The sequence below is a fragment of the Centruroides vittatus genome, unplaced genomic scaffold, assembly GCF_030686945.1.
Source record: "Centruroides vittatus isolate TY-2023 unplaced genomic scaffold, ASM3068694v2 scaffold_1478, whole genome shotgun sequence".
NCBI lineage: Eukaryota > Metazoa > Arthropoda > Arachnida > Scorpiones > Buthidae > Centruroides > Centruroides vittatus.
The window spans coordinates 755987-767099 of record NW_027122680.1 but is presented as its reverse complement, the minus strand read 5'-3'; the positions used below and the strand labels follow the sequence as shown (position 1 = coordinate 767099).

Here is an 11113-nt window from a genome sequence, read left to right as displayed (position 1 = left end):
ACTTTGATATTCTCCATTTAATTGCATTTTACTTTCCTGGTTGTTACAACAAGGGAAAGTATTATAATCAAGTCAGATTTGACCCTCCAGATTTTTTTATATATCAATATTTTGAGACCTCCGAACAAAAGGAGGAAAAATTCCGCACGTGTTGGCATCTATTTTGTTTAACGTCTCGGTATGGGACGGAGATTAAGAAATGAAATTTGGCATGGTAACTTGCATATAAAGGAAATAAATTTATATCATTACATTGTTATTTTCCTTTATTACTAAACCCTGAATATGTAACATTTAGACATTTAACAACTATCTCATTACGCGTAAAACGAGCAAAAAATATTGCGACATTTAAAATTTCGGCTCAGCATTTTGGCAATTTTAAATATATGCTCTCGATTTTAAGTGTCGCACCTCAAACGTCACACTTTTCCCGATAACTACAGAGTCGTAACGATCGTCAAGCTAACTCCATTCTGGAGATGATTTTCAAATTGAAATTATGTGATTTCTAGCCCAGATTGGAAGTTTGTGTAGTTAATCAACGCTTCCTGCCCCTAATCTTTCTATGTCTATCCCTGTTCTTGAGATTAAGGAAGGACAGACGTAGGACGGATGCCAGTGGGAATTTAGACACGTAATTTCAAAATTGCATCCCGACTAATTAAAACCTGGTTTATTACCATCTTATTAATGAAGCAGAATTTACAAATTGTTCTCTGTGTATTTTTTATTTAGTTTCACCTAAGGGATTTAATACTCAAGTTTTGCTACTTAATTCAGAAACACTCTATAGTCTATAACAAGCTCTTGTGGTTAATAACAATACATAAAATTTTAATATAGCATATACATTATATATACATGATTGCATTTTACATGTAATTAAATTACTGATTATTGCCGAATTAATCGATTCACTTTTATCAATGGGTTGAAGGAACGGTAACATTTGTAACCCGGTCACGGGCCACTTATGGATAGACGACTGCCAGTGTCGGTTAGGAGGAACTTCCTAAATGACACTGGCGTTGCTTAAAAGGTGTATTAATTAATTCAGCATATTAACTACAATGGTTAGTTCATTCTTGTTGATTATTACATGTTTATGATTAAAATTTTCATATAATTATAAAAAAAAGTCTATAAACAATTATAAAATGAAATAAAACTACATGATTTAAAATCTAAATAATAATAATGGCACATTTACAAAATTACCACAAAGGTTTTATAGTTTCAAATGGAATATTGTGTGTGTCGATCCATATTAAAAACTCGTCGTTAACTTCTCTCGCTATTTTCAATAGGGCAATAGTGTCGGCTTCGGCAAGATGAGAGTACGGCTGAGAAGAACGAAAGAAATGTTCGTAAAGATTACTTAATTTGAAAGATATTTTATTTGAATTTTTCTTTGATGAATCTTTTGCTTCGGCGGATGCATTCCGTGTAGGATTTGTCGCGACTGTCGGAAATAATTGTTTTCTAGACGTACCGTTCTTTTTTACATGTACCGGTACGTGTTTATTTGGAGTTGGAGTTATTTCCTTTTTTGCAATTTTTCTAGGTGTTGTCTCATTAACACAAGGTGAGATGGTTTCAAGTACAACTGAACTTGTACCATTATTTTTACTGCATCCGTTTAAATTTTTACTATTATTATTATTATTATGTTCAGATATATTACTACATGATGGCAATTTGATTTCCTCAAATATATGTAAATCCTGACTTAAAATCTCGTCGACGTCGTCTTCGCTTATATCCGACACGTAAGTATAATTATGCGACGACGATCGAGGAACGTCCTGCTTAGAAAGAATGTCCTTGAATGCTTGTAATGTATCTGCACATAATAAAGGTTCGGAGAATGTTGCACTTGTATTTTCAAATTCTGCTTTCAAAAGAGGAAAATCAAACCCTTGACCATTATGAGCTAACAGACAGACAGGCTTATTTAGTCTTTCAATAAACAACTCTATTAATTTAACCGTATTCTGATTAAAAGTTTCTTGATACTGTAATGATGTATTACACAAACCTGTAAATTTTCCAATTATTATTATATTTTAATAAATTACGAGTACAATAGTAATTTTTACCTGTCATGTGGATGGCTGCGGAAGAAATACGGTTTGCAGGCTTAAAACAGAGGGTTAATTTATTAATAACGCGCATATTTCCGTGGCTGTTTTCAAATTCGACCCTGTCTACTGCCAACAATGATAATTCTGTAATTCGTACATTTTTCAGTCCAACATCAAATGGCAATCCGGTGCTTTCCATATCGCAAAATAGTAAAGTCTGCACTTTAGAATTGAGTGTTGAAGCCATTACTTTGAAAAGTTTTTGTCCTAAACTAGGAAAAATAAAAATTCATATAAAAAAATCAAATATTTAGAATTGATAATTTTATATAAGTTTACAGTATATATAAATAATGCCCGAGTAAAGGATTAATCAAACAAAAGCGAGGTCGAGGCCGAAGTTTTAAACGCAAAAACGTGTACGTCGGACGTTCGGTGCCGCTTTCCCGTAAGCCTAGAAGTTTGACAGTGGTGTTTGGAAAGTCGGTGGAATCGTGCTCGACATTCCAAACGCCATTGTCGAACTTCTAGGCTTACGGGAAAGCGGCGCCGAACGTCCGACGTACACGTCTTCGCGTTTAAAACTTCGGCCTCGACCTCGCTAAAATGTTTTACAAATATTGACTTTCCAATTGTTGCTATTTAGTACAATTTATGCTTTTACCATACTCAAGCACACAAAACTTCATTTGTACCAAGATTATTCGTAATGTTGTAAATTAGTTTGTGTTATGTAAAGTCATTTCTACATTATTTGAATGCTATTAAATTATATAAAATAAAAATTTTAAAAATTAGTTTAATTCACAAAATATCATTTTGATTCCTTGCATTTTTGCTTCGATAGACATGTATAGAATGCCTAACTTAGAATCCGGACAAGTCAATGTTGCCGTTGTTCACTAATACTTTTGTATCAAATGTATCAAAAATAACCTCGTGCAGAGGGTAACGGGAGATCTCGAACAAAATATATAACGAGTGCTCTATAGCAAATTATATTAAAGTAAAGGAAGTAAACAAAAAATTGTCGTATAGGGTCACTACAAAATATCGGGAACATCCAGGAGGGAAACAAAATGCACAAATTGCCCTGGACCCTGAGGAAGTGATGTATATAAGCACTTTCAGTTGTCTTTTAGAAAAAAGAAAAACACTGGAGTTTTAATATCGTTTAAATAGATACTATTCTGACTTTTTTTACCTTTAAATTATTACAGTATAAATTTTTGTCATTTGGCCTCACAAGTTTCAGAGTTGGACAGTAAAACCTTGCTAAATCAAACTGTGTTAACTCAAAAGTTATTAACAGATCCTAAGCACAGTATACAGAGTTTTCCATACAATACAGTCTTGTTACATTGAAATTGTCAATACTTTTAACTCAAATCTATTTTCTGATGTACTCTCCACCCTTTGATAGATCTGTGACCTTCATTTTCTCTTATATTCCAAGTGAATACAGATGACTATGATAAACACTACAGCTCCACGCTGACCATATCATAATGCCATTACAATCTCATATTGACCAATACATTATGTTTCTGGTGTTCTGATTAGGACATGAGGCACCTTGACAATGTCGCTCGAAAGCTCGGCACGATTAGCCTTACTTATTCAATCGATCACTGAATGTCCTCCTCCTCCATCCATTCCCTCATTACTCTAGTTCTAGAAAGTTGTTTACTTCTAGTCAGCAGAAAAACTTTCTGTGGAATAATACAGCCTGTATCAAACGGTGCAAGTGAATTCTATTCCAGTATGTGGGTCATTTAGTAAAAGATAAGGCAGACAAAATTTCTTTTCAAATTGGGCTGACGACTTCAAAAGTTCCAATAGCATTTCAACATTATGTCCTTAACGGCTGCCACCGAGTTTGCATCCGTCGATTATGCTTCAATGAACAAATGGGTCAAAGCTATAAAGCCAACTTTTGAGTATTAAGCAGAGCATGCCAATTTTAATGTCAACAAATAGGTCTATGGAAGAAACATAGCAAGCTGAGAATTACTGCTATGTAATTCTGATGTTAGTGAAAAGCTACTCCATTGGAAAATCTGCAATAATTGGAATTTGCCAATTATTTCCATCTTGACTTGGCAATAATTGGAAAATCTCCCAATCCAAGATGGATAAAAAGTGTGACCATTCAAGGAATTTGGCAACCACTTTGCTAATATAAGGCCAATACAAACGCTTGGATAACAGCAGTCATCTTCTGAAACTAACTGATGACGACTTATTGTTCTGCTTCTTGATGGGATTTCATCGCATTCCTTAGAAGGATTAGACTTCTAATGTATTAGTGTTCTGTTTCTGCTCCAAACACAAGCTATCTTTAACCACTAGATCGGGGATGTCCGACCTGCGGCCCACTGCACCGTAAATTTTTAAGGTATATTTTAATTTATTTTGGTAAAGTGTGTCGTAAAACTTATTCTCATTTCACTGATACACTTTGATGTCATAATGACATAATTGGTATTAGAAAACTATTTTATCTAGAGAACTGTTCTGCATGTGAGATAGTACATACTGTTGTGAACAATTCTTTTCATGCATTAAAAACATCAAAACTGCTGAAAGAAATAGGTTGAGTGATTCTCATTTAACTAACATTCTTAGAATTAAGACTAGTTTCATAAAAGCATAAAAACACATTAGATGCTGCACAACAATGGGAACAGGCTGGCTTTAGAAGTGGTTTCGGTACAATAGATCATATACAAACACCGAGAGAATTATTAAGTCGTACCAATGAATATCGAATACCACTGGCAACGGCCTTCGTTGACTTCGAAAAGGCTTTTGACTTCATATACCCCAGAGCATTAATAGAAGCTTTAACCAACCAAGGAATTAACAAACCATGCATAGAAACTCTAGCCGACATATACAGAGAAGCAAAAGCTAAAGTGAAAATATATGACGGCACTCCAGAATTTCCCACAACCAAAGGCATTCGACAAGGAGACTCAATATCACCCAAGCTCTTCATGGCAACCCTAGAAAAGGTATTCCATAAAATAGACTGGAAGAACAAAGGAATATTTATAGATGGAGAACACCTCAACCATCAAGATTTGCTGACAATATCCTGATAGCTAAAGATCCTGCAGAACTACAAGTAGTATTCGATGATTTAAACAAAGTTAGCAATGAAATTGATCTTAAAATGAACTTGGTGAAAATGAAAGTCACGTACAGTACAATGAACTGGTAGACAATCAAGACATAGCAATAAATGACATCACACTAGAAACTGTAGTTGAATATATATACCTGGGACAAGTAATACCCAAATTTGGCTCACTACTTCCAGAAATCAACAGGACGATCAAACTAGCATGGTCTACATTCGGACGAAATTCTGAAATCTTCAGGTGTAAAATGCCAATCCAACTGAAGAAGAGAGTGTTCAATCAATGCGTACTACCAGTCATGATTTATGAATGTGTGAAGACTCCACACTAAAGAAAAAAATAACAGTGAAACTCCAAGATGCCCAAAGGTCAATGGAACGATGCCAGATTTTGGCAACACAGACCCTACCATTCTCAGGTGAATTTGCTTCATGGATGAAACATTCTTACATTTGTGGTGAGGCAAACTCTACTAACATGTGCTACTGGACAGAAGAAAATCCACATTGCTTGCGAGTGAAGTACTACATTCAATGTCAGCAGAGCATTAACATTTGGGTTAGATTACTTGACTGACGAGATCTTGGGCAATTTTATTTTTTTTTGATGGCACCCTTAACTCCCGAAAGTTCTTGGAACCCTTAGTAGAGTATGTTGGATCACTGCTCGCATATGTAGCTCTTGATAATGTCATTTTCTACCAACACGATGGAGCCCCTGCCTATTGGGATCTTCCAGTTCTAGTGGTTACATGCCATTTTTCCAGGATTGTGGATTGGTCAAAGAGGTCCATGTCCATGGTCTCCCTGCTCTCCTGATTTGATAGAATTAGATTTTTTTATTGGGGCTACATAAAGGACAGGGTTTACCAAATAGCAGTTTAAAATGTCAGATTTATGACAATGTATAACTGATGCTTTCACGCAGATAACAGCTGACCAGCTTAGGATTAGTGAAGATATTACGAGTTGCCTTGCATGCTGTCGGGTATTCCTTGCGTACACATTTTGAACACCTCACGAAATAGGTAAAATGTTCTTGTCAATACTTTAATTTTTCTTGAAGTTCATAAAAAAAACTTTTTTCCTTCATTTCAACAAAGAAGCATGAAATTAACATATAATTTTATTTGCAATTAAAATGTTTTTGATTTAAAACAACCCAATAGTTAATGCTCAATCAGCATTATATACAGTACAAAGGTTGCTATTCCCAAACTTTATAAAAATTATATGAAAATTTAACAGTTGTACTGGTAATGACCAACAGAATAATGCTTGCTGGGCTGCATTCTTACTTCATCAGGTACTCCTATGGTGATTATTTTCCAATATTAACAAATGTAACAAAAATTCTGTTTTATTAATAAAATACGGGTATCCCTTTGTGGTTTTGATTAAAATTTGATTTAACACACAAAATTAATTGCAACAATCCCTTTATATATGCAGCAGAAGTTTTAATTTATGCAGCTTTACCAGCTGTCTTTACTTAACATATATACTGTATTTTGATATACATGGTAGCATAGAGGGATTAATTAACTACATTGATCAAGAAATACTTTTATTAGCTCTACAATGTTTATTTCTGATGATGATTATTATTATTGGCATTTATTTTTCTCTGTAATAAAACGATTTAATGTTAAGATTGGTTTAAGCTCATGCAATTTGGACAAACTAACTTGCGCATGGAAACTTGCCTAACGGGACATTCCAATTTTCAACACGAGTGTCGAGTGTCGAAACCAACAATTTGACGTCGTCGACAACGTTCCAACTCGAGTACGAAGTGCTTAGTTCCCACAATTCCATTCTCGGCAAGATGGATTCCATTCAAGCGTCGTACCAATTACCCACAATTCGTTGGAAAGTAGCAGTCGACATATCTGTCGAGTGCCGAGCATGTCGAGTCGGCGCCGACAACAGTGCCACTTCAATGCCGAAAAAAAGGAACGACTTTTAGTGAACGTCGAGATCGGCGCCAAGTCGGCATTGAAAATTGGAATGTCCCGTAAATGAACCGAGTTGAGCTATTTAGTTTGCAGAAAGTTTTAGTTTGCTAGCTAGTTTTGCTAGGAGCAGGTCCAAAATATATAGGTCCAATCAGAACCTCAATATGCTGTGGAATTTTCATTCCAGTCACTATACTATTTGAATTTAATTTTCCAAAGACATAGAAATGACAAATTCTTTTTTCGGATTTATTGAACTCTTTTTTCGGATTTATTGAACTCTTTTTTCCTTTTTTGACATTGGTGACAAACAAAAACATAATGTGTTAACATGCTAGACTATCAGGACATTAATACAGTTTTGAAAACTGTAGAGGAGACTAGAAAGCACTGTAAATAACTAGGAACAATAATAAACAATGCACATATAACCAATATCCTGCAAGAAATCGTAATTTCTTCTTGCTGGAATTGGTTATATGTGCATTGTTTTTTTAACATATTACCAGTTTTGTGTAGTTGAATTAATTAGGAAAGATTTTAAATTATAGACTGACAGCACTTAAAGATGGCCACCTTCTCATTAGCAGTTTAGCAATGCTTTGAAGTTTTCTGTGCAAAAAACACAACTTTCTCTTTTCCTCGTGCACGTTTGCTTAAATAGAAAAGTCCGCCTCTCAAGACGATTCTAAAAATACCCCTTAACCAAATTTCCACTATCCTATCAGCACCTGCTTAACTCAAATTAGGAGAAATTCTTGATACAGTGCTGAAAATGTTCCATTTGTTAGATCACGTGCCAGTACATTGGAATATCAAACTGTATACGTGCAATGGGCTCGAATACCGTTTATACGATCAGTCGCGCACACCTCATGCAAAATATCCGACAGAACAGACTTTACTCAAACTTTGACTTTCACAAACTTCAGGTATGTTTGTACCGTACAAGTTGAAGTGCATCTACTGTTTTTTAATTACATAGGTGGTAATTATGCAAAATGTGATGAGTGATGGTGGTTACAGGGTGATTTGGTGCTAGATGTTGTTCACACTGAATACACAAGTGGAGGGCAACCTCCACTATATAACATCAAGTACTTCAAGAACAGTCAAGCGGCCTATTCGAAGCCAGCACAGCCACACGGGGGTATGCAATTTGGGGGTTCCCGCCCCCTCAGGCAACCCTGGAATCTTACCCCACATTTCCCCTATTACCCATAAGTAATTAAAAAAGATAGTATACATCCTCTCCTTAACTCGTACCAGTAAATCACTGCATGTAAATTCGATAATACAAGTCAATATATGCAAATTGCACGAGCACTTAAACCAACGTTTGTTATAAAGATCGTTAATTATGCTTAGTAACGTAGCACAGATAACACGTGTCAAGTCGATTTCAACAATCAAAGCTCTAAATAAATCTAACCACTAATCTATCAACAAATAAAACGAACCGTTAAAAATCCTGAAGGGACGGAAATTCAAAATCCTAAACGTCACACTCATTACAATATCATATAAACGATAACAAGTAGCACGCCTGTTAACGGACAATAGTCTAGTGTCTAACTAGCGCCATCTACTGGTTGGATTACAAAATATTAAGGTAATTGTGAAAATAGGAAGTCGTTTTAATATCTTTCGTGTTTACAAATGTAACGTTATTACAAAATTTAAGAAATTGAAGTATAAATCACACAAGATCGTCTGAAAATTTTAACAGAAAGTGGTATTTAAATTATGTAATCGTGATTAAATATGGAATCCGTTTAATCTTCTAACAGATTAACATAATTCTTCAAGGAGTTTGGTAATTTTAATTCTTCGATACCCGCAGGAAGGAGCCATTTGGGTTTGAGAGCTGCTCTGATCGCGCTTCGACACAAATGCTTGAGTTTTGTTGGAAAACTGAAATCAAATGCATTGGAATAAGGGTCCTTTTCGTCACTTTCCATATTGCTTCGGATGAAAGTCAGCAATTCTTCTTCGTTTTCAAATTGCATCCGTTCTTTTTTAGTAGCAGGCGGAAAAACTCTGGTTAGAATCCGTCCACAAGTGACACTCCTGTTCCAGAAATCCCACCAGATCAAATGAGGTTGAGCTTCCATCCGTTGATCGTCGAGCAGATTCCACAGTATTTCAAATAAACCTTTTAACAAATTGCAACAGGCTTGTTCTTCGGTGACGGTTTCCGTGTGCATCTTAACTGTGGCACCATATTGTAACACCAACAGTAAATCGTCCACTCTCCATCTCCTGAAGAATTCTACGCACAGTGAAGTGGTTTCTCCGTATTTTTCTTTAGTAAATTCAGCCAATCTCATTCCGTTAAATGTCATTTTTGTGTGATTGCTATGTTTTAGAAAATAGGCTAGAGGACAATGTTTTCTGGCTTTGTACTTTTTCCCGTGAGGCTTTAGCCAATGCCTGATTCGAAACAGAACATGCCAACTGTCATCTTCGGCTATTTTTCCCTGTATGACGTCTCTGAGATCTCCGTCACAGTCGTGTAAATTTTGCAAAATTTCGCATACCAAAATGCTGTTGTTCAACCACCAATAATGGCAGAGTTTTAATAAATATCCGAGTATTCTTTTCTCAAAACATTTCTCTCTAGCGTTCATTTCGCCGATGTCATTCTTCCAGGAGTGATATAACTTGATCATTGTTCGCAGATGGTTCAAATTGGAAGTGGAATTGATGACGCAAGTATCTGTACTACGAATCAGTATCTCGTTTACAATACATTGCAGCATACGCTGTTCTATTTCCTTTGTTTTTCTATTTTCCCACATCTCTCTGATTTCGTAATGCTGCTGTAGTAAAACCTCCCGAAGTTCTGAATGGATGGTTGAATTACACGTCATTAAGTCGCTTAAATATGTAATTAATGTCTGTTAATTACAACTACATTCTTGCGATGACTGTAATTGTAAAGTTCTTTTCTATAGTTGTGGATTTTATATTGTTTTCTAGTTAATTTGTTACGAAAGAATTACAAATTAAATGTTTACGTTGGAACAATGGAAAGCCATTGTTTTAGCATTTATGAAAAATACAAACGGGCTCCAGAAAATCGAATGTCTTTAGAACCTTTGCAGTTTTAACTTTTATTATTTTCACATATGGCGGTATTGTTATATTTCAAGGGTTGCGAACGAGCGTATGAGGAAATTGTCCATAACACGGCAACATTTGAAATTTTGGTAGCACCGTCCGTTATCATATTTTATTGAAAAACTTTTTACATTTTTGTTATAAAATGGCGCAGAGCTTAATTTTGAGAGTAGGGATGGGTTTTATAAAGAAAATTGTAGATGCTAATAACGAGTAAAATCGTCATCAAGTCCGACCCTATTGGAGATACACACGACTCCATCTTCCCACCCCTCGACCTTTAATTAATCACAAAATTTAATAGCATCGATACCCCCAATAAATAAACCTCCCTGCAAAATTTTAGTGTTCAACAAGACACACGGGAGTCATTAAGCTTCAGAAAGGATGAACAACATGTGCAATACACAGGAAAAAAAAACCCGATTTTTTTGCATTTCTCGGCGTTTCAAAGTGTCCTGAGTCCAAAAACGTAAAAATCTTGGGAAGTCATTTTTTGACCGATCTTCGTACTTTCCCTCTGTTATATATAACTGAGGGAAAGTATGGCAATCGGTAAAAACGTTGCAATTGTGCTAACCTATTATCATATCAGCCTTGTCTTTTTTGTCCATCCGCAATAACGTCTGAAGCTTATTCGCTTGTGGTGACGTACGTATTGTATGTAACCACGTTTTAGCTAAACAGGAAATGACATCACGTTTCTTAAATCTCTTGTTTTATAACCTTTAAGTGTGAGGAATAATAATACCAATAATAATGCTAATGACACGGTAAAATAACAGAACAGTTAAAACTGC

The 11113-nt window shown here is 35.4% G+C and overlaps 1 protein-coding gene across 2 annotated transcripts; it reads right to left on the bottom strand.

The window, feature by feature from the left end:
• Positions 1-920: 920 nt before the first annotated feature.
• On the bottom strand, positions 921-8771 carry LOC136987152 (uncharacterized). Of its 2 annotated transcripts, none has more exons than XM_067284838.1 (3): positions 8651-8732; positions 2103-2354; positions 921-2041 (listed from the first exon to the last, which is right to left on the bottom strand). In XM_067284838.1, exons 1-3 carry the CDS (start codon positions 8700-8702, stop codon positions 1218-1220), a joined length of 1128 nt encoding a protein of 375 aa, XP_067140939.1. In that variant the 5' UTR covers positions 8703-8732; the 3' UTR covers positions 921-1217. The 2 variants fall into 2 exon arrangements, with proteins under 2 accessions (XP_067140939.1, XP_067140940.1); XM_067284839.1 differs by having other exon boundaries at positions 924-2041; positions 2103-2359; positions 8651-8771.
• Positions 8772-11113: the final 2342 nt, after the last annotated feature.

Excerpts from the sequence above, each read along its gene's own strand:
- LOC136987152 (XM_067284838.1), bottom strand. The coding sequence starts at position 8,702 with ATGAGTGTGACGTTTAGGATTTTGAATTTCCGTCCCTTCAGGATTTTT. Across the intron at positions 2,355-8,650 it reads TCCCTTCAGGATTTTTAACG|GACAAAAACTTTTCAAAGTA; the intron begins GTTCGTTTTATT and ends TTCCTAGTTTAG. Across the intron at positions 2,042-2,102 it reads CGCAGCCATCCACATGACAG|GTTTGTGTAATACATCATTA; the intron begins GTAAAAATTACT and ends GAAAATTTACAG.